This window comes from Pan troglodytes, chromosome 6, assembly GCF_028858775.2.
Source record: "Pan troglodytes isolate AG18354 chromosome 6, NHGRI_mPanTro3-v2.0_pri, whole genome shotgun sequence".
Lineage (NCBI taxonomy): Eukaryota > Metazoa > Chordata > Mammalia > Primates > Hominidae > Pan > Pan troglodytes.
Genome location: NC_072404.2, coordinates 144,822,264 through 144,842,907, shown reverse-complemented (window position 1 = coordinate 144,842,907; position 20,644 = coordinate 144,822,264). Strand labels below are relative to the sequence as shown.

General features: G+C 43.9%; 2 protein-coding genes across 5 annotated transcripts in view; both read right to left on the bottom strand.

Annotated features, from left to right (window-relative positions):
• Positions 1–20,644, bottom strand: part of STRIP2 (striatin interacting protein 2) — a 58,078-nt gene that overhangs the window by 5,793 nt on the left and 31,641 nt on the right. For 2 of the 4 annotated variants that reach the window (XM_519374.8, XM_009454194.4), the window contains exons 17-19: positions 19,606–19,706; positions 16,325–16,391; positions 1,715–1,819 (exon numbers count right to left, since the gene is read on the bottom strand). In XM_519374.8, coding sequence (XP_519374.3) covers positions 1,715–1,819; positions 16,325–16,391; positions 19,606–19,706 — 273 coding nt within the window. Of the gene's footprint in view, positions 1–1,714; positions 1,820–2,022; positions 2,104–15,003; positions 15,283–16,324; positions 16,392–19,605; positions 19,707–20,644 lie in introns of those variants that run through there. The other 2 variants (XR_010158992.1, XM_016958146.3) reach the window with 2 other exon arrangements.
• LOC107971612 (small nuclear ribonucleoprotein G-like) lies at positions 8,774–9,185 on the bottom strand. Its single transcript, XM_063815591.1, has one exon. The coding sequence runs from the start codon at positions 9,101–9,103 to the stop codon at positions 8,873–8,875; it is 231 nt and encodes a 76-aa protein (XP_063671661.1). The 5' UTR covers positions 9,104–9,185; the 3' UTR covers positions 8,774–8,872.

Sequence of the window (20,644 nt, the reverse complement as noted above, 5' to 3'; positions counted from 1 at the left end):
TTGAGACCACTCTGGCCAACATGATGAAACCCCATCTCTACTAAAAATACAAAAATTAGCCAGGCGTGGTGGCATGGGCCTGTAATCCCAGCTACTAAGGAGGCTGAGGCACATGAATTGCTTGAACCCAGGAGGCGGAGGTTGCAGTGAGCTGAGATCATGCCACTGCACTACAGCCTGGGTGACAGAGCAAGACTCTGTCTCAAAAAAAAAAAAAAAATATATATATATATATATATATAGAGAGAGAGAGAGAGAGAGAGAGAGAGAGAGAGAACTATTCCATTCATATTTTATTGTTCAAAGTTTTCAATATTCAAAGCATATGGTATAAAGTGAAAAGAAAATTTTGTCAGCCACACATATCATTTCCACTGTCACAGATTTTTGTTTATTTTCTGGAGTGTATGCATATATTACTTTTATTTTTTTGTTTTGTTTTGTTTTTAAGATGGAGTCTTACTCTGTCGCCCAGGCTGGAGTGCAGTGGTGCAATCTCGATTCACTGCAACCTCAACCTCCTGGGTTCAAGTGATTCTCCTGCCTCAGCCTCCCCTGAGTAGAGGCACCCGCCACCACACCCAGCTAATTTTTAGTAGAGATGGGGTTTCATCATGTTGGTCAGGCTGGTCTCAAACTCCTGACCTCAAGTGATCCTCCCACCTTGGCCTTCCGAAGTGCTGGAATTACAGGTATGGGCCACCACACCCAGCCTACTTTTGTTTTTTAACACAAATGGTAGCCAACTACATATCCTGCCACACTGTTCTATACCTGGTTTTTTTTATTGAATATATCTTGAAAATCATTCCATATCAGTACAGAACTGCCTCATTCTTTTACTTTTTTTAATAGAGATGGGGTTTTATCATGTTGCCCAGGCTGGTCTCAAACTCCTGGGCTCAGGCAATCCTTCTGCCTCAGCCTCCCAAAGTGCTGGGATTACAGGCATGCACCACTGAGCCCGGCTGCTCATTCTTTTTAATGATTGTGTAATATTCTATTACAAGGACATACCATCATTTATTTAACCAGTTGGTCCTGCTTAATGAGCATTTAGCTTGTTTCCAGGCTTTCATTATTATTATTATTATTATTATTATTATTTTGAGACGGAGTCTCACTCCGTTGCCCAGGCTGGAGTGCAGTGGCATGATCTCGGCTCACTGAAACCTCTGCCTCCCAGGTTCAAACGATTCTCCTGCCTCAGCCTCCTGAGTAGCTGGGACTACAGGTGCCTGCCACCTTTCCCAGCTAATTTTTGTATTTTTAGTAGAGATGGAGTTTCACCATGTTGGTCAGGCTGGTCTCGAACTCCTGACCTTGTTATCTGCCCTCCTCGGCTTCCCAAAGTGCTGGGATTACAGGCATGAGCCACGGAGCCCAGCCAAGCTTTCATTATTATAAACAATGTTGCAATGATAAACCTTGCACTTGCATCATTTGGGAATGTGTGTAATCCAAACAACATTGCTAGCTTCCCTGCTAGAGTTGCCCTGAGGGAGGGTTTGAGATTCAGCCCCCTGAAAAGAAATGGACTGATAAGTAATCATCTAATATAGAATAAGTGCCCAGAATTATGAGGTGCTAAATCTTATGTAGCATTCAGTGTCTATATACGGAGATCACAAACCAGGTAGCACCCAAATATTTACTAGTGATCTTTTAAAAATTCAGTCAGATGGACAACTCCATGATGTAAAACCACACTCACCATGGTCCGGGAATGTTTCCATTTGGTCAGTTTATTGAGCAGCCTCAGGAGGTTGATGCAGGAAAAGAGGTTCCTCCAGCAGAACTGGCTGTTGTCTCCAGCTTCCTATAGTAGGGAACATCCATCATTATCTTAATACCTACAAGGCTTTAATTCCCACAGAAGCCTGGAAGTCAATGTTGGTCAGTTTAGGTGAGGCCTTCCTGTATGAAATAATACCTCCTCACCTTCCTGTTTCTTAACACACTGAAGTCTCCAAAGCCCACGGTTTAAAAACCCCCTCAGCTGCCAATCCTGGAAGACTCTACCTACAGCATGTGTTGGTTAGAAAGATGATACATGAGCACAGGAACCTGATTCAGGCAAGTTTTCTTGTGTAGCTTATTGCTCTAGGATCAGAAAAGAGATGAGAGAATTTTACCCCCATATACAGGTACTTTGCGCTTATATAAACTATGTTTGTAATTGTTAGGATTAGGTCTAATTCTGGTAGATTTTAAACTATGTTGGATGGATCTGATATCAACTATGGTTGAATTTTTTTTTATCTTATCAACCTTCACCCTCCTTTATCAAACCATATCACAGTTAGATGCTTAATTCTTCAGCATGGAAGGAAAAATGGCAGATGGTTTATTCTAATCAGATATTTTTCTTATATACTTCTTGATAGTTTGTGAACACCTAACCAGAGACAACAGATGGATGTCAGATTAAAAGCAGGTATCTACTCATAGAAAGATTTTTCAGAAATAAAAATATGAGTCCTTATGTGAATTTGGGGCTTGCAAATACATACTGGTGTCAGAAGCTATATAAATCAATGAGCACACGTGACAGCCAAACTAACATCTTGGAAATTCCTCACATCTACAATGTGATAGGAGAATGTAGGAGTAGACGACATGTAGAAGTGAGCTGCTGTCTGGTGAATGGAAAATTACCTCCTCCTCCCTCAAATTAATTTGAAGCAAGACAGGCATATATCCAATGTGGAATGAACATCCAAGGTTTTTGAGGGTATTAGGCTTTCCTAACACCTAATACCAGGAGCCAAAAAGTTTCAGGGAAATTTCTTATTTAGAAATATTATTTATAGGTCGGTTGTGGTAGCTCACACTGGTAATCCTAGCACTTTGGGAGGCCGAGGCAGGCAGATGACCTGAGTTCAGGAGTTTGAGACCAGCTTGGCCAACATGGTGAAACTCCATTTCTACTAAAAAAATTAAAAAATTAGCTGGGCGTGGTGGCAGGAGCCTGTAATCCCAGCTACTTGGGAGGCTGAGGCAGGAGAATCACTTGAACCCAGGAGGCAGAGGTTGCAGTGAGCCAAGACCACGCCATTGAACTCCAGCCTGGGCAACAAGAGAGAAACTCCATCTCAAAAAAAAAAAAAAAAGAAACATTATTTATAAATAATATTCTCCATCATACAGTAAATGTTCAATATTGTCCCAGGAGAACCATCTGTCTGCTTCTAAGGAAAACTTCTATGGGACTTTCTACTGTAGTGCATCAGGTAGTCTGGCTTGCCCCAAATAGACCAAGTTCTACAGACGTTATATCTTGTATGGTTAATAGAGACAGGGAGACTTTTACATTTTTTTTTTTTTTTTTTGAGACAGAGTTTTGCTTTTGTTGCCCAGACTGGAGTGCAATGGGGTGATCTTGGCTCACTGCAACCTCTGCCTCCCAGGTTCAAGCAATTCTCCTGCCTCAGTCTCCTGAGTAGCTGGGATTATAGGAATGCACCACCACGCCTAGCTAATTTTGTATTTTTGGTAGAGATGGGGTTTCTCCATGTTGGTCAGGCTGGTCTTGAACTCCCAACCTCAGGTGATCCACCTGCCTCGGCCTCCCAAAGTGCTGGGATTATAAGCATGAGCCACCGCGCCCAAACAGACTTTTAAATTTTTAAGACGCAAGGGAAACACAAAACATATGGGATAAGTAAGTGTATTTCTACTGTGAGCTTCCTTCATCCTGATTTTCAATATGGTAGAGGCATAAAAAGCCTTGCAGTCCTCAGTATCTCAAAGAATAATATGGGAGAGAAGGCATCCCCTTGTAGAAGCAGCATTGGAATAGATACCAGAATACTTGGATTATGGCCTCATCCCTGACTGTATGATCTTAGGTAAATCATTTTCCTTGTTTCCTGTAGAAGGTTGAACTAGCTAATCTTTAAGATCACTTCAGCTCTGAGCATTCTATAATTCCATGATTTACATGGACTTTCTCCAGTTGAAAAGAACTGTCTCGTTCTTTTTAATAATGGTTACCTAATATTGTATTGCAAGTATGTACCATAATTTATTTAACCAGTTGGCCGTATATTAGTGGTCATTTAGGTTACTGCCAATCTTTCAATCTTTCTTTTTCTGAGATGGAGTCTGACACTGTCACCCAGGCTGGAGTGCAGTGGTGCCATCTCGGCTCACAGCAACTTCTGCCTCCCGGGTTCAAGCGATTCTCCTGACTCAGACTCCCAAGTAGCTGGGACTACAGACACCTGCCACTATGCCCAGCTAATTTTTCTATTTTTAGTAGAGATGGGGTTTCACCATGTTGGCCAGGCTGGTCTTGAACTCCTGACCTCAGGTGATCTGCCTGCCTCGGTCTCCCAAAGTGTTGGGATTACAGGCGTGAGCTACTGCACCTGGCCATTTTTTTTTTTTTTCTGAGACAGAGTCTAGCTCTGTTTGCCCAGGCTGGAATGCAGTGGAGCAATCTCGGCTCACTGCAACCTCCACTTTCTGGGTTCAAGCAGTTCTCGTGTCTCAACCTCCCAAGTAGCTGGAATTACAGGCACAGGCCACCACACCCAGCTAATTTTTGTATTTTTAGTAGAGATGGAGTTTCTCCATGTTGGCCAGGCTGGTCTTGAACTCCTGGCCTCAAGTGATCCACCCGCCTTGGCCTCCCAAAGTGCTGGGATTACAGGCGTGAGCTACCACGTGCCTGGCCCCCAATTTTTCATTATTACAAACAACACTGCAATGAATAATCTTTTTTTTTTTTTTTTTTTTTTTTTTTGAGATGGAGTCTCACTCTTTCGCCCAGGATGGAGTGCAGTGGCACGATCTCGGCTCATTGCAAGCTCCGCCTCCCGGGTTCACGCCATTCTCCTGCCTCAGCCTCCCCAGTAGCTGGGACTACAGGTGCCCACCACCACGCCCGGCTAATTTTTTGTATTTTTAGTAGAGACAGGGTTTCACCATATTTGCCAGGATGGTCTCGATCTCCTGACCTCACGATCCACCTGCTTTGGCCTCCCAAAGTGCTGGGATTACAGGCGTAAGCCACCGCACCTGGCCTCGCAATGAATAACCTTAGACTTACAACATTTGGCATTTGGGATGTGTGACTGTAATCCAAACAACTTTGCTAACTTCCCTAGCAGAGATGCTCTGAGGGAGGGTCTATATTTAAATCCAAAAATAAATGGACTGGTGATTAATCAAGTAAAGTTTTGTTTGTTTGTTTGTTTTGAGTCGGACTCTTGCTGTGTCGCTCAGGCTGGAGTGCAGTGGCACCACCTCAGCTCACTACAACCTCTGCCACCCGGTTCAAGTGATTCTCGTGCCTCAGCCTCCTGAGTAGCTGGGATTACAGGTGTGCACCACCACGCCCAGCTAATTTTTGTATTAGGAGAGATGGTGTTTCACCATGTTGGCCAGGCTGGTCTCAAACTCCTGGCCTCAAGTGATCCACCCGCCTCAGCCTCCAAAAGTGCTGGGACTATAGGCGTGAGCCACCGTGCCCCACCAAGTAAAGTTTTAATAGTGAAGTTTTGGGCTGGGCGCAGTGGCTAATGCTTGTAATCTCAGCACTTTGAGAGGCCGAGGCGGGCGGATCACAAGGTCAGATAGAGACCATCCTGGCCAACATGGTGAAACCCCATCTCTACTAAAAATACAAAAATTTGCAGGGCATGGTGGTGTGCACCTACAGTCCCAGCTTCTTGGGAGGCTGAGACAGGAGAATTGCTTGAACCCGGGAGGCAGAGGTTGCAGTGAGCCAAGATTTTGCCACTGCACTCCAGCCTGGCGACAGAGTGAGGCTCCGTCTAAAAAAAAAAAGTGAAGTTTTGAGTGAGGGTAAGCTGTCTGTGGCTGCTGCCTTTTCCTTAGGGCTCAGTCTCAAGAATTCCAGGAAAGGAACCCAAGTTACCTCTTTGAAGATAGTCTCAGCTGCCCATGGCCTTGCTCTCCTTTCCTCCTCTTTTCTTTCTTTTTTTTTTGTTTTTTTGAGACAGGGTCTCACTATTTTTTTTTTTTTTTTTTTTTTTTGAGACAGAGTCTCGCTCTGTTGCCCAGACTGGAATGCAGTGGCGCTGTCTTGGCTCACTGCAACCTCTGCCTCCCAAGTTCAAGCTATTCTCCTGCATCAGCCTCCCAAGTAGCTGGGATTACAGGCATATGCCACCATGCCCAGCTAATTTTTCTATTTTTAGTACTGACAGGGTTTCACCATGTTGGCCAGGCTGGTTTCAAACTCCAGACCCTCAGGTGAGCTGCCCACCTCAGCCTCCCAAAGTGCTGGGACTACAGGCGTGAGCCAGTGCACCTGGCCGGGTCTTACTATTTTGCCCAGGCTGGGCTCAAACTCACCATCCGCCCACTTCAGCTTCCCAAGTAGCTGGGACTATAGGCATGTGCCAACTCTCTTTTCCTTCTGATACTGCTTCCCCAGACAACTGTAACTAGCCCCACTTCTCACATCAGATGCTGCCAGGAGCTGGCACTGAAAGCACACACACTGGTCAGTGGCTCTCTCAGGACGGCCACCAAACCCTAGCTTGTTCTGTCTCCCTTGCTTGCAGCAGGCACTACCTGAAGCACTGCTCCAGCCTGTGCCTTGTTCCAACCCAACAGATAACTTTTTTCCCAGCAGGCCTTCAGTTCCACAGGTACCTGTTCATATTTGCCAAACTTGAGAGTTTTTTTCTTCATGTTTATGTTCATTTAAGGCAGGTCACCTTTCTCTATTATTATTTTTTTTTTTTTGCAAGACCCAGCATATTAAGATGGAAACCTCAATAAGGAGATATAATTTGTGAACAGCAGCACACAGTCACATTCTCTTGTTCCTGGTACTTCATACTAGCCAAAGCAAGACCTTTACTTCCTTTGTATCAACTAAAGTTAAAAAAGAAAACACACCCATGACCTACTCTCACGAATATTTGTTTGCAGTATGACTTAGGTCTAAAGATTCAGTTCAAGGACTACATCCTACCCTTTCAGAGTATCTCCAAGGCACTATGAGGGCTCTATTCTCAAAGATCCATCCATAACCCAGCTGAGTGAGCCAAGCCAAATAAAATCTAGGCTATGCCAATTATGTAGATAATTAATTCAGATGACTAAGGGAAGAATGGAGCATTTCTTCCTTTTGGATTGAGGAAATCATATTGGTTAGAATGTGAGCACCAGAAGGAATGTAGTTGCTCTAGTCCCAATTCTGTCATCCACAGAAACAAAAACTGGGGCCCAGAAAGGGGAAGGGGCTTGCGCAAGGTCACATGATAAGCACCCAATCACAAGTACTCAGTCAATTTGAAGACTCTTTGTTTACTGTTCACCTTCTAGCTGCACTTCTGGAATCCTGCACGCAGAAGGCAATTCAGAGGAAATTTAGTTGGATCCCCAGCTTTCCGAGCTTCTTGAAGACTCAATGGTGGAAAAGCACATTCTTCGGTCCTACCATAATTCGCACTTCAAACCAGAAGAAAATAATCGTTTCCAGGAAAAACAAAAACAAAAAACAGTGAGGTTTCCTGCTTTAAATGGGAGCATTTGACTGAATCTAGTCAGCCTATGATCAGATTGAACCTTTAAAGAAGGGCTACTAAGGGTGAGATCTAATACTATATCTCAAACCTCCTCAACAGCTTACTGAAGTCCCTATGTGAAAAATGAGTTCTGCACTGATAAATCAAAATTATTAATATTAACTTGGTTATTTTATAATGAATCTAGAGGAATTTTATAGTCCAAGGCAAGTTGGATGCTTATCTAATGACCCAACCTTCCTTCTTTTATAGATGAAATTTCTATAGCCTACAGGAAATCTGCTCAAGATCCCTTATAGTTATAAGTGGCAAAGTCAGGTTTGTTCGTCTTTTCCATACTACCAACTAGTCTATTTATCTGCTCTGTGCTTCAGGCTTTCCATGGCATGTTAGCCCTGCATTTATTTGAAACTATTACAAAAACTTATGCTGGCCAGGCATGGTGGCTCGCACCTGTAATCCCAGCACTTTGGGAGGTCAAGGCAGGAGGATTGCTTGAGACCAGGGATTTGAAACAAGCCTGGGCAACGTAGTGACACGTTGTTTCTACAGAAAATTTAAAAATTGCCTGGGCAATATAGTAAGACCTTGTCTCTACAAAAAATATAAAAAATTAGCCGGGCGTGGTGACATGTGCCTCTAGTCCCAGCTGCTTGGGAGGCTGAGGTGGGAGGATCACTTGAGCCTGGAGGGTAGGTTGCAGTGAGCCAAGATGACACCACTGCACTCTAGCCTGGGTGACAGGGTGAGACTCTGTCTGAAAAAAAAAAAATTGCTAGGTCTTAATACTTAACTGATTTCAAATTCATGGTAATAACTATTACTTGATAAATGATTCTTTTGATTCATTTCTGTATTATGGTTCACATAACTGAAAATGAAATCCTATTTTTATTTTAGATTTTCTTGTTTTGACTATTACAAAAGTTTATCTAACAATTTTTTTTTTTTTTTTTGAGACAGAGTTTCCCTCCTGTTGCCCAGGTTGGAGTGCAATGGCGCGATCTCCACTCACTGCAACCTCTGCCTCCCAGGTTCAAGCGATTCTCCTGCCTCAGCCTCCCAAGTAGCTGGGATTACAGGTGCCCGCCACCACACCCAGCTAATTTTTGTATTTTTAGTAGAGATGGGGTTTCACCATGTTGGCCAGGCTGGTCTTGAACTCCTGACTTCAGGTGATCCACCTGCCTCGGCCTCCCAAAGTGCTAGGATTATAGGCGTGAGCCACTGTGCCCGGCCTAACAAAAAGTTTTTAATATAAAAAGTCCAATATAAAAATGTACATGACCTAATTTTTACATCATAGTAAAACAGGCTCTTTGGAGAGGGGACGTGGAATTTCTCTGCTGAACAGCCATTATTTATTCTCGTTCCAAGGTTTCTAACATGATGATACTATTTCTTCGTATCACCACCATTCCAATATTCTTCTGTTGCCCGCTGGTTGCCATCTCCACACACTTATCTATCACAAGATTCATTAAGGGATCAAATCCCCACAATATTCCTTGGACATGTCTGCCACCATTTAATTTCAATGATAACTTCTTGTCTATAAATTTTTTCAACTCGGGAGGGTGAGCTTTGCTCATGGTGTCTACATGGGCTCACAGATGCCTTGAGATGGAATGCATGGCTTCTCTCTTGCTCCTGTGGTAGGCTCAGCAGTCTTGCATCTGGCATCACCCACCTCATTAGCCAATCAATTGTCGGCATGTTTTTTCTATTTTAGATTTTCTTTACCAACACCATTATAGAATAATTCTCTTATCATATGGGTTTTTGATAAATTACTGCTAGATTAAGGACATAGATCTGGATAGCTTAAAAGAGAGTAATGGTTCTCAAGTGAAATAAGTGGATAAGGAGGAAGGAGAAAAAAAAATTTCAAGATTGTTTGGGAAACTTTAACAAACTACAAGTGCCCCAGTAAGGGGCACTAACATACCTGGGTATGTGAGTTTGAAAAATCATCCTGGAGATTCTAATCTCCCCAAGAACCCATTATAGAAATAGTGACCAACAGGAAAATTGATATAATGCTAAAAAAATTTTATCCATGGTCCTTCCTTTGTATAAATACCTCATGGAAAGTGGATATATACTTTATGGTATGTTTACAGTATATCTCTGAAATACATGTATGTTTACTCATAAATGCATAGTTTTAAATAACATTGTAGGAATGTACTCATAAGTACGGAAAGTAAAAAAGATATCAATAGCCCTCTCCCTCTCCCTCTCCCCACGGTCTCCCTCTCCCTCTCCCTTCCCCTCCCCCTCTCCCCACGGTCTCCCTCTCCCTCTCCCTCCCCTTCTCCCTCTCCCCACGGTCTCCCTCTCCCTCTCCCTCCCCTTCTCCCTCTCCCCACGGTCTCCCTCTCCCTCTCTTTCCATGGTCTCCCTCTCCCTTCCCCTCCCCCTCTCCCTACGGTCTCCCTCTCCCTCTCCCTCCCCCTCCCCTTCTCCCTCTCCCCACGGTCTCCCTCTCCCTCTCTTTCCATGGTCTCCCTCTGATGCCGAGCCGAAGCTGGACTGTACTGCTGCCATCTCTGCTCACTGCAACCTCCCTGCCTGATTCTCCTGCCTCAGCCTGCGGAGTGCCTGCGATTGCAGGCGCGCGCCGCCACGCCTGACTGGTTTTTGTATTTTTTTGGTGGAGACGGGGTTTCGCTGTGTTGGCCGGGCTGGTCTCCAGCTCCTAACTGCGAGTGATCTGCCAGCCTCGGCCTCCCGAGGTGCCGGGATTGCAGACGGAGTCTCGTTCACTCAGTGCTCAATGTTGCCCAGGCTGGAGTGCAGTGGCGTGATCTCGGCTAGCTACAACCTCCACCTCCCAGCCGCCTGCCTTGGCCTCCCAAAGTGCTGAGATTGCAGCCTCTGCCCGGCCGCCACCCCGTCTGGGAAGTGAAGAGCGTCTCTGCCTGGCCGCCCATCGTCTGGGATGTGAGGAGCCCCTCTGACCGGCTGCCCAGTCTGGGAAGTGAGGAGCGCCTCTTCCCGGCCGCCATCCTGTCTAGGAAGTGAGGAGCGTCTCTGCCCCGCCGCCCCGTCTGAGAAGTGAGGAGCCCCTCTGCCCGGCAGCCGCCCCGTCTGAGAAGTGAGGAGCCCCTCCGCCCGGCAGCCGCGGCATCTGGGAAGTGAGGAGCGTCTCCGCCCGGCAGCCGCCCCGCCAGGGAGGGAGGTGGGGGGCAGCCCCCGCCCGGCCAGCCGCCCCACCCGGGAGGGAGGTGGGGGGCAGCCCCCGCCCAGCCAGCCACCCCACCCGGGAGGGAGGTGGGGGGCAGCCCCCGCCCGGCCAGCCGCCCCATCCGGGAGGGAGGTGGGGGGCAGCCCCCGCCCGGCCAGCCGCCCCGTCCGGGAGAGAGGTGGGGGCCAGCCCCCGCCCGGCCAGCCGTCCCGTCTGGGAGGAGGGGGGCGCCTCTGCCCGGCCGCCCCTTCTGGGAAGTAGGGAGCCCCTCTGCCCGGCCGCCACCCCCTCTGGGAGGTGTACCCAACAGCTCATTGGGAGCGGGCCATGATGACGATGGCGGTTTTGTCCAACAGAGGCAGGGAAATGTGGGGAAAAGATGGGGAAATCAGATTGTTGCTGTGTCTGTGTAGAAAGAGGTGGGCACGGGAGACTCCATTTTGTTCTGTACTAGGAGAAATTCTTCTGCCTTGGGATGCTGTTGATCTATGACCTTGCCCCCAACCCGGTGCTCTCTGAAACATGTGCTGTGTCCACTCAGGGTTAAATGGATTAAGGGCAGTGCAAGATGTGCTTTGTTAAACAGATGCTTGAAGGCAGCATGCTCGTTAAGAGTCATCACCACTCCCTAATCTCAAGTACCCAGGGACACAAACACTGCGGTAGGCCGCAGGGTCCTCTGCCTAGGAAAACCAGAGACCTTTGTTCACTTGTTTATCTGCTGAACTTCCCTCCACTATTGTCCTATGACCCTGCCAAATCCCCCTATGCGAGAAACACCCAAGAATGATCAATAAAAAAAAATAAAAAGAAAAAAAAGAGTCATCACCACTCCCTAATCTCAAGTACCCAGGGATACAAACACTGCGGAAGGCCCCAGGGTCCTCTGCCTAGGAAAACCAGAGACCTTTGTTCACTTGTTTGTCTGCTGACCTTCCCTCCACTGTTGTCCTGTGACCCTGCCAAATCCCCCTCTGCGAGAAACACCCAAGAATGATCAATAAAAATAAAAAATAAAAAAAAGATATCAATATAATACATATAAAATATTTAATATTTTCCATCCCCCAAAGCATTTCCTTGCACAGTCTACATTTCATACCACTGCTCTCAACAACCATTCAGATGCTAAGCATTGCAAAATACATACTGAGCCCACATCCACTGCCTTCTCCAGCAACCTCCTTTCAAAGACCACACTTAACTTCCACATAATCATACGTTCACCATCCTTCATTTAAGTTTGGAATTTTATTTCAATTTTTTCCTAGCTTAGTGGATTGAATATGAATACCGACATTTGGAGATACACAAATTTTTAAACTTCCTGTACCAGGTGGGAGGGGAAACTACTTAGTATATTGGTGAGGATGGCCTATCTAAGAGCTAATTAGTTTGACAAAATAGGAATACTTCAGAAATTAATATGCCATTAGCTCACCTTTATTTCATGTTCATCATGCTGTTTAGAGTTTCATATAAAGTTGAAATGAATTCAGCTCAAATTCAGAAAACTGAAAAAATATAAATCAAGACTACCTCAGCCCAGCGGTGGCTCAGGCCTATAATCCCAGCACTTTGGGAGGCTGAGGCAGGTGGATCATTTGTGGTCAGGAGTTCAAGACCAGCCTGGCCAACATGGTGAAACTCTGCTTCCACTAAAAAATACAAAAATTAGCTGGGCAGTAATGGCACACACCTGTAATCCCAGCTACTTGGGAGGTTGAGGCAGGAGAATCGCTTGAACCTGGGAGGTGGAGGCTGCAGTGAGCAGAGATTGCGCCACTGCACTCCAGTCTGGGCGACTGTCTCAAAAAAAGAGACTACTTCAGCCCAATAATTCCACTTCTAGGAATCTAAAGGAAATAATCAAAGATTCATGTGCAGCTGGGCATTGTGGCTCACACCTGTAATCCCAGCACTTTGAGAGGCCAAGGCAGGAGGATCACTAAGCCCAAGAATTTGAGACCAGTCTGGGCAAAAAGGGAGATTCTGTCTCTAGGGAGATTTTATCTCTAAAAAAAATTTTTTTAAATTTAAAAGTTAGCCAAGCATAGTGGCATGTGCCTGTAGTCCTAGCTACTTGGGTGGCTGAGGTGGAAGGATCATTTGACCCTGGGAGGTCAAGACTGCAGTGAGCTGTGATCACACCACTGCACTCAAGCCTGAGCAACTTCGAGACCCTGTCTCAAAAAAAAAAAATTAAAGATTTGCATGCAAGGATGTTTGTTTTGGAGTTACACAAGGAAAACATAAATAAATGTCAACAGCAAAGAATCTTTTTTGAAACTAAATAGTGGAATATTATGTGTAACTATTAAAAATTATGTCCTGGGCTGCGTGCAGTGGCTTACGCCTGTAATCCCAACACTTTGGGAGGCTGAGGTGGGCGGATCACCAGGTCAGGAAATTGAGACCATCCTGGCTAACACAGTACAACACTGTCTCTACTAAAAATACAAAAAATTAGCCAGGCATGGTGGCATGTGCCTGTAATCCCAGCTACTCGGAAGGCTGAGGCAGAAGAATCGCTTGAACCCGGGAGGCAGAGGTTGCAGTGAGCCAAGATGGCGCCACTGCACTCCAGCCTGGCCGACAGAGCGAGACTCCATCTCAAAAAAAATAAGTAAATAAAAATAAAAAATAAATAAAAAATTAAAAAAAATTAAAATTATGTCCTCAGCTGGGCATGGTGGCTGACACCTGTAATCCCAGCAATTTGGGAGGCCAAGGAGGGCAGATTACTTGAGCCCAGGAGTTCAAGATCAGCTTGGGCAACACAAAGACCCCGTCTCTACAAAAAATACAAAAATTAGCCTGGCATGGTGGCATGTCTGTGGTCCCACCTACACCCAGCTACTTGGGAAGGTGGGAGGATCACTTCAGCCCAGGAGCTTGAGGCTGCGATGGGCCGTGCTTCAGGCCGAGTGCACTGCACTCCAGCCTGGGTGACAAAGCAAGACCCTGTCTTCAAAAAAGAAAGAAAAAAATTGTCCTCTAGAATGTTTAATAAAATGATATTGTGAACATTTAAATTTTGCTGTCAAGTGAAACATCTATGTATAAAGTCTTAGTTTTGTTAATGTGGTTATATATGAGTGAATATATATATAATTGCAGCAAAATATTAACAGTGGCTATATGTAGGTGGCATAAGAGTATTTTTCTTCCTCATACTTTTCTGTTTCTCCAGTTTTCTGCAATACATACATTTATTTTAATATCAGGAAAAAAACTTCAAAAGTTACTTAAAGAAAATCCTATAGCCATTCGTGGTGGCTCATGCCTATAATCCCAGCACTTTGGGAGGCTGAGGCAGGCGGATCATGAGACCAGGAGTTCGAGACCAGCCTGGCCAACATGATGAAAGCCTGTCTCTACTAAAAATACAAAAATTAGCTGGGCATGGTGGCACGTGCCTGTAGTCCCCGCTACTCAGAAGGCTGAGGCAGGAAAATCACTTGGACTCATGAGGCAGAGGTTTCAGTGAGCTGAGATCACACCACTGCATTCCAGCCTGGGTGACGGCACAAGACTCTGTCTCAAAAAAAAAAAAAAAAAAAAGAAAAAGAAAAGAAAATTCTATATATTCAAATAGCCAGTACATTTTCTGTGCTTGCAATTTGTTAAGCCTGAAAAAAACAGATATATCTTACTCATATGAACATTAGTGTTTTTCTGAGCATAGAAGTCACCAGTTTAGATAAACCATACTGAGGACCTATGTGGAATAGACTCACTAGTTATTGCAGCCCATGACTGGGCTCATTCAAAATTCAAGCAAAACAAAAAGTCTGTGGTTACTAAATGAAACCACCAGGTGCCACTATTGCTTCACAGAAAGGAGTAAAATACTTAGCATGACTATTTTTCAGGAAGAATAAATACATGCTTTCACTCTGAATAATACTAAAGTCTTCTTAGAAAACATAATAAATTATTATGTTCACTTCATTTCAGTAATTTTATGCACATATCCCAAAGGTCAATTGGGAGAGATGTGAAAGTGTGGTTCCTATCAATTCCTATATATGAACCAATGGGGTTGGAACTGAAAATAAAAAACACATTATAGGAAGAAATAAATTCAGGCCATAAAAGTTGACTTTATCTTCTGAAATGCCCTACTAATAGCAGAATTTTAATGCTACTGTGTACCAGTGTTTCTGTGGAAAATGTATTCTTCATTCCAACTCTGAATGGCAGGGGATGCATGTCTCTCTACCCTGACTTCCACTTTCAACTGGTAGCTATTTAACTTCTCCATCTATAAAATAGTAATACTAACCTCATAGAGTTGTTTTAACGATTTAATAGCTACATCTCTGTAGTGTGGGTAAAAAAAAATTTTTTTTTAATAAAAAATTTGAAAAAAGACTGAATAGCATCATAAATAACATAGAGAGGGTTAGACAGTTTATTACTTCTCTGTAGGAATAAAAAGCTTCCAACTTCTTTGGCTGCTGAGGCCACATCTAAATAAGACCAGGGAATCTCTCTATCCCAGTGGTAAAAAAGGGTGCTAGGTTGGTGTCTCAGGACATGGGTCTTTTGACTCATGTCTGATTCAGGCTCTGTCACCTATGAGGAGTAAACCATGACAAGTCACTTCATTCACTGGGCCTTCAGGTTTCTCATCTTTGAAATAAGGGGGTTGGATCAAATGGCTCTTAAGTCCCCTCCAGCCAAGAATCCCATGGTTCTATAAAACCTGTACCACAGAGATTGTCATTCTATTTTTGCATAATATACTTTTCTGACTCAACATTTTGCAGGAATTACAATTGGAGGACAAAGGGTTGTAGTAACCATTGGAGCGTGCCATGATTCAATCATTTGACATTTATTGAGCTCTTCAATGTACCAGACAAAGTGCTAGACTCTAAGGATATAAAAATGATTATACTACCTCTTCCTTCAAGGATTCTACAGTCAAATTAAGAAACAGACACAAATGCATAATTACAATGCAACAGGCTGGAGGTATGGATTGTGGCTTATCTAAGGAGCTGTGGCAATACATGATGAGGTATATACCTCATCTTCAGTATGGCTGTTGTTCAGTCAGTTTCATGGAATTAAGAATAACTGTGAGTGACTTTTCTGATTTGCCTAGAGCTGTTTTCAAGATGAGAAACTTTCTGGGCTATCCTTTTGTGGCTATATAGACTTTTGCCTCCGAGAGACTTAGACAAAGTATTTTCTCAAGTACACATTGCTAGGTTTTATAACCTATATGAAAATAAGAAGTGAACTCCCTGTAGCACAGCAGAAAGAAGACAGATAATTATTTGTGCTAGACCAGAAGAGATTGTCCTGCATTTAGCATAGATATTCACGCTCAATTTCGGTCCCATTATGTTTCTAAATTCCTTTTCCTCCTTAGTGTTTTTCACTGGCTGTTTCCTCTTCTCTGAAAAATGCTACGCTAAACTTTTCCAGATCTTTCTCAACTGGGTCAGCAACTCTAAATCCCTGCTGCATCTCTGCTCTTGCCAATATACCTTCATTGATCTGAGACTCTCAAACCAGGGCATTAAGGGGTTGGAGAAGAAATGAAAGAGCAAATGCCAACCTGTGCTACCTAGCAATTTCAAAGGCTACCAAATCCCCATCTGCTTACCAGACTTTCAGTAGTAAGCTCCGGCAAATCCTGGATGGTACAGCAAGGATAATCCAGGACTGAGATGCTGTAAGATGCAGAGATAAGGACAGGCTTTAGGTAAATGGCAACAGCAGGAATTGGCTGTATCTGAAAAGGGCAGGAGTTATTTCTCTCCAGCAGCCCCTATCCATTTCCCAAATTGCTTAGTGACCTCAGCTGAAATGAGGGCTCTGGTGCCAGGCAACTCTAGCTCCAGTCTCCTTTCCTGTCATGAGAGGAACCAATGAGTTCTTTGAGGCTGGCCCCCATCTGGTAGATGCAAAAGAAAGCAGAAAGAGAGCTTCTTTTCTTAGCACTCCTTGCTTCTTTAAAGGAACACGTAAACTTGAGTGCATTTGTGTTTCTGCATTTAACTGTATGTGTGAATATAACTGCTCCCACAGACACTGCCCAAACCCATCCCACTGGATAACAATCTGAGGATGGGAGGATGAAATGATCCTCCTGTGTCTCTCACCAGATCTTTCTGAAAGCTGGGAGCTCTGGGGAATGATTACAGAAGCCACTCCTAAAGGAAGCTTGAGACAGGGGCAGCTTCCTATAGAAAGGCTAATCTAGTAACTCAAGAATGGTAATAGCTGACAGTGGGGGACTGCAAGCTACAGCTCTGTAGTGAGCCCAGGGAAGCAGGCATGAGTTAGGAGGGGAAATAAGGCATTGCATTATGACAAGGACATAGTTACAAAATAAATGACAGCTCTCTCTTTCCTCTTCTCCCTTCTTCACTGACACAATACAGAATCTGGACTAGCTAATCTCTAATGCCCCTTCTGGTTCTGATGTTCCATGAGGTTTTGAACACCAACCTATCTGAACCAGTGCAGCTGGAAATGGATAAAGGATGTTGGCAAAGCAGTGGCTTTGACGACGGCAAGTTCACACTGCTATAATGAACCTGTCTCTACATTTTAAAAGTCAAAACTTCTATACAAGTAAAAGGCAACAATTTATTTGGCCAGAAATGTTTACCTTTGTCCAAGAAACTCAGACAAAGATAACCTGGGGGACCAGGGTAGGAGGGGAGAAGGGTCAGCTTGGGAGAGGGCAGTGTCAAACTACCTGTAATGTTGTTCATCATCTTGATTCACTCTATTGGATTTTCCCAGGGTTGCCAGTTCTGTGCTGCTCCATTAGGATGAACATTCTTGGCTGGCCCATCCACCTATCCACCCACCTCCCACTGACAAAGCCTTATGGCAAAGTAGGTGCCGGTGACCAGGAAATGGGGGTGGGAAATCAAAGATGGATTTGTTCCATTCTCTTAGTGAATTGAAATCTATCCTAAGGGGGCATAAAATTAATTTACAAGTATCTAGAACATCTAGATTGTTAAGAGCCATGAGAAAATTCTGCAATAATGAGCTGTGATCTCCAAGTTCTCAGAGATCATTCAAAAGTAAAACTTACAGGTGGTGCATAAGAGGATCATCTTGTTCAGGCCAACCTTAGCAAAAGGTGTAGTCTGTTGCTACCACTCTTCCAACTCCAAACTGAACCAAATGGACATCTATTGAATTGTCTGTACCTCCCATTCTAGGTCCATGGGTGCAGAAGGAACATTCAGTTTCTGTATACCACTCCCCTAGCCACAGTTGATCTAGGAGTGAACCTCTAACCCAGGGAATCTGGAATAGGGATTGGAGAGTCAATTCAGTCTCTGAGGTGGGGCATGTTTAGCTCATATAGACATATTTCACTATGCGGCCTGAGAAGCAAACAATGCAGACTGATAAATTTGTCAGTGAGAGAGGAAACTAGAGTGGAAATACAGAGGCCTGGTGTCTTACAGATAGACATGAAAGGCTTTCTGGGCTCCCCACACTACAGGCCAACCCTGAGGTCCAGAGCTGCATTGCTGTCCTAGGTTCCTCAGGATGACACATGTCATTTCATTCTGACAAAGTCACTATTCTGCATGAGTGTAGTCCAGCTAGTTTTGGTTACTTTTAACCAAGAGTGTTGACTGATACACAGAGGTGCCTGCATGCAGTTGTGGCCCTGACACAGCCTGACCTGTACTTTCATTTTCCCTGGTAACTCAAGTAGCACATCTGAAGTGCCAGTTTTAAAGGGGCCAGTGCACAGGTCTCCGTATTGTTAGGAAAAACCCATCCTCCAATGCTTACCCCAAAGGGAAAGTGTTTAAAGCAATCTTACATATACCAATATTAACTAATGCTTATAAAAGTTCTATGATATAGTCAGAAAAGCTATCCTTATTTTAAAGATGAAAATACTGTGGTTCAGAGAAACAGTTTCTTGCTTGAGATTACATAACTAGTAAGTGGCAGATCCAGGTCACGAATCCAGGTCTCATGACTTCAGGCTCCACAGGGTGTGTGTGTGTTTTAAGCTACATATAAGTAGGCTCCTTCTCCATGGTGGAATTTCAGGCAGTACTGACAAACTAGTGTGGCAATATCTCTAGTCACCCCAAGTATGAGATTAGCCCTCTTACTTCTACTTTAGGAATTTTGCCTCTGGTAAACTCTACTGATTAACATATTTCCAGTTCTTGTGAAAGCAGAATATTAAGGAACAAGGATCTACTCTGTAATCCCCAAGTCCCTGCTTGGCTGGAGGAATGGAAAGCAATTTGTATTCACAGGGAAGCCTGTGTTCTGATCCTGCCTCTGATGCTTACTTAAGGGGTCTCACCAGCATGTTAATTTTGTTAATATCTCTGAATTTGTTTCCTAATTGGAAAAATGAGAATAAAACTTATAACAACTCTTAGCATTGCTGAGGAGATTAAATAATGAATGTGAAATACCTTATTTTTTTAAACTACAAATTGATGTACCTCAGTAAATTCTATTATGTAACTTCAGTTACAAATTTTGTATAATGCATTACAGTTTATGAAACAGCATAACTGTTCCAATTGCTCCAACTTATGATTTATACTAAAATAAGGCCTGGCCAGACAAGCAGGTTGTTTCACAAAAAACAACCCCTGGATCCACCTGACACAGAGCTAAAAATTCATCATTGCCACTTCATTTCTTTAAGTCATGACATTTTTCAGTGTTTAAAACTATTAAAATACAAATACTTCCCTAAAGAAGGCAAACTATACACTCCATCAGCTAACTCTTCAAGGAAATTGAATTTAACAGTGACAGCTCTAAGACAGGAGGGACTAGGGACACCAGGAAAACTGAAAGGCTCCGAGATGATGTAATTTTCTCAACCACCCCAAAATAGCCCCTTGAAATAAACCTGTCCAGAGTTCATACCTGTTTTTGGCAGTGATGTATGACAAGATATTTTGATTGAAGAACTTCAGGATCAAGGGGATGCAGTTGGCAAATACCAAATGTTGCGATACATATTCAAACTGAATTAAAAATCAAAGCAGAAAGGGCTGTTTATTTGGAGGAGAATGGAAAGTATGTTTGAAAAAAAGAGAGGAAATACAAATCTAATATCCATTCCTGAGAATATCTACTATCCACTTGTGTTATCAGTCTTCCTGTCTGGGAAATGGGAAGAATCATCTTCAGCCAGCCCATCCTACATGGAGGGGGATAATCTGCAGTATATGTCACAAGCACAAAACAAAGAAGCCAGAAAATAAAATCCCACTCCAATACATAGAAAGAATTGCTGTGAGATTTGTTCCTAAGCCCAACAGGAAAGGAAGGCTCCCCGAGGGAGTCGTTTTCCATGCCAAACCTCTGGCTCATAATGTTTCAACTGTGATTGATATAGCAGGGACAGCTGCAGCTTACTCTTGGCAACTGCTGGCATCATTCAGTCAGGATGGTGACAGCACATAATAACCAAATGGAGCACTGGGCTCCAGCTCCAGTATGTCTGGTATACCATATTATCCTTAGTATTTAGAATATCAGTAAGTATACTGGCCGCTTGGAGTACGGGGGAAAGGGGGAAAGAATATTAGTAAATATTTTAATAAATGAATGAACAAGAGCCCTTCAGCCAACAGATACTGCATTGAGAAGTCTAAGGTGTCTTTGATAGGCTTAATACCAGAATGTGGAGACTCCATTCTGCTCTCCCAAATCCAGATGTGGTTTGTATATAGGACAACCTAGTGGGACAGGTGGCCATAAGAGCAGTGTCATGGGGGTTATGTTACCCATGATACACTAAGGAGTGTCAAACACAGTTTATCTCCAGATCCAGAACCTAGTATTCTAGTATAGAAATGGGGTTGAAAAAGCAGAGAACTATGGTGTTTTAAATCCTCAGCTCTCTGATCACCAACAAGTAGCCAAGCAGCAAGCTAAGCTGCCTAATGGCCCTGGGTAT

Excerpts from the sequence above, each read along its gene's own strand:
- LOC107971612 (XM_063815591.1), bottom strand. The coding sequence starts at position 9,103 with ATGAGCAAAGCTCACCCTCCCGAGTTGAAAAAATTTATAGACAAGAAG.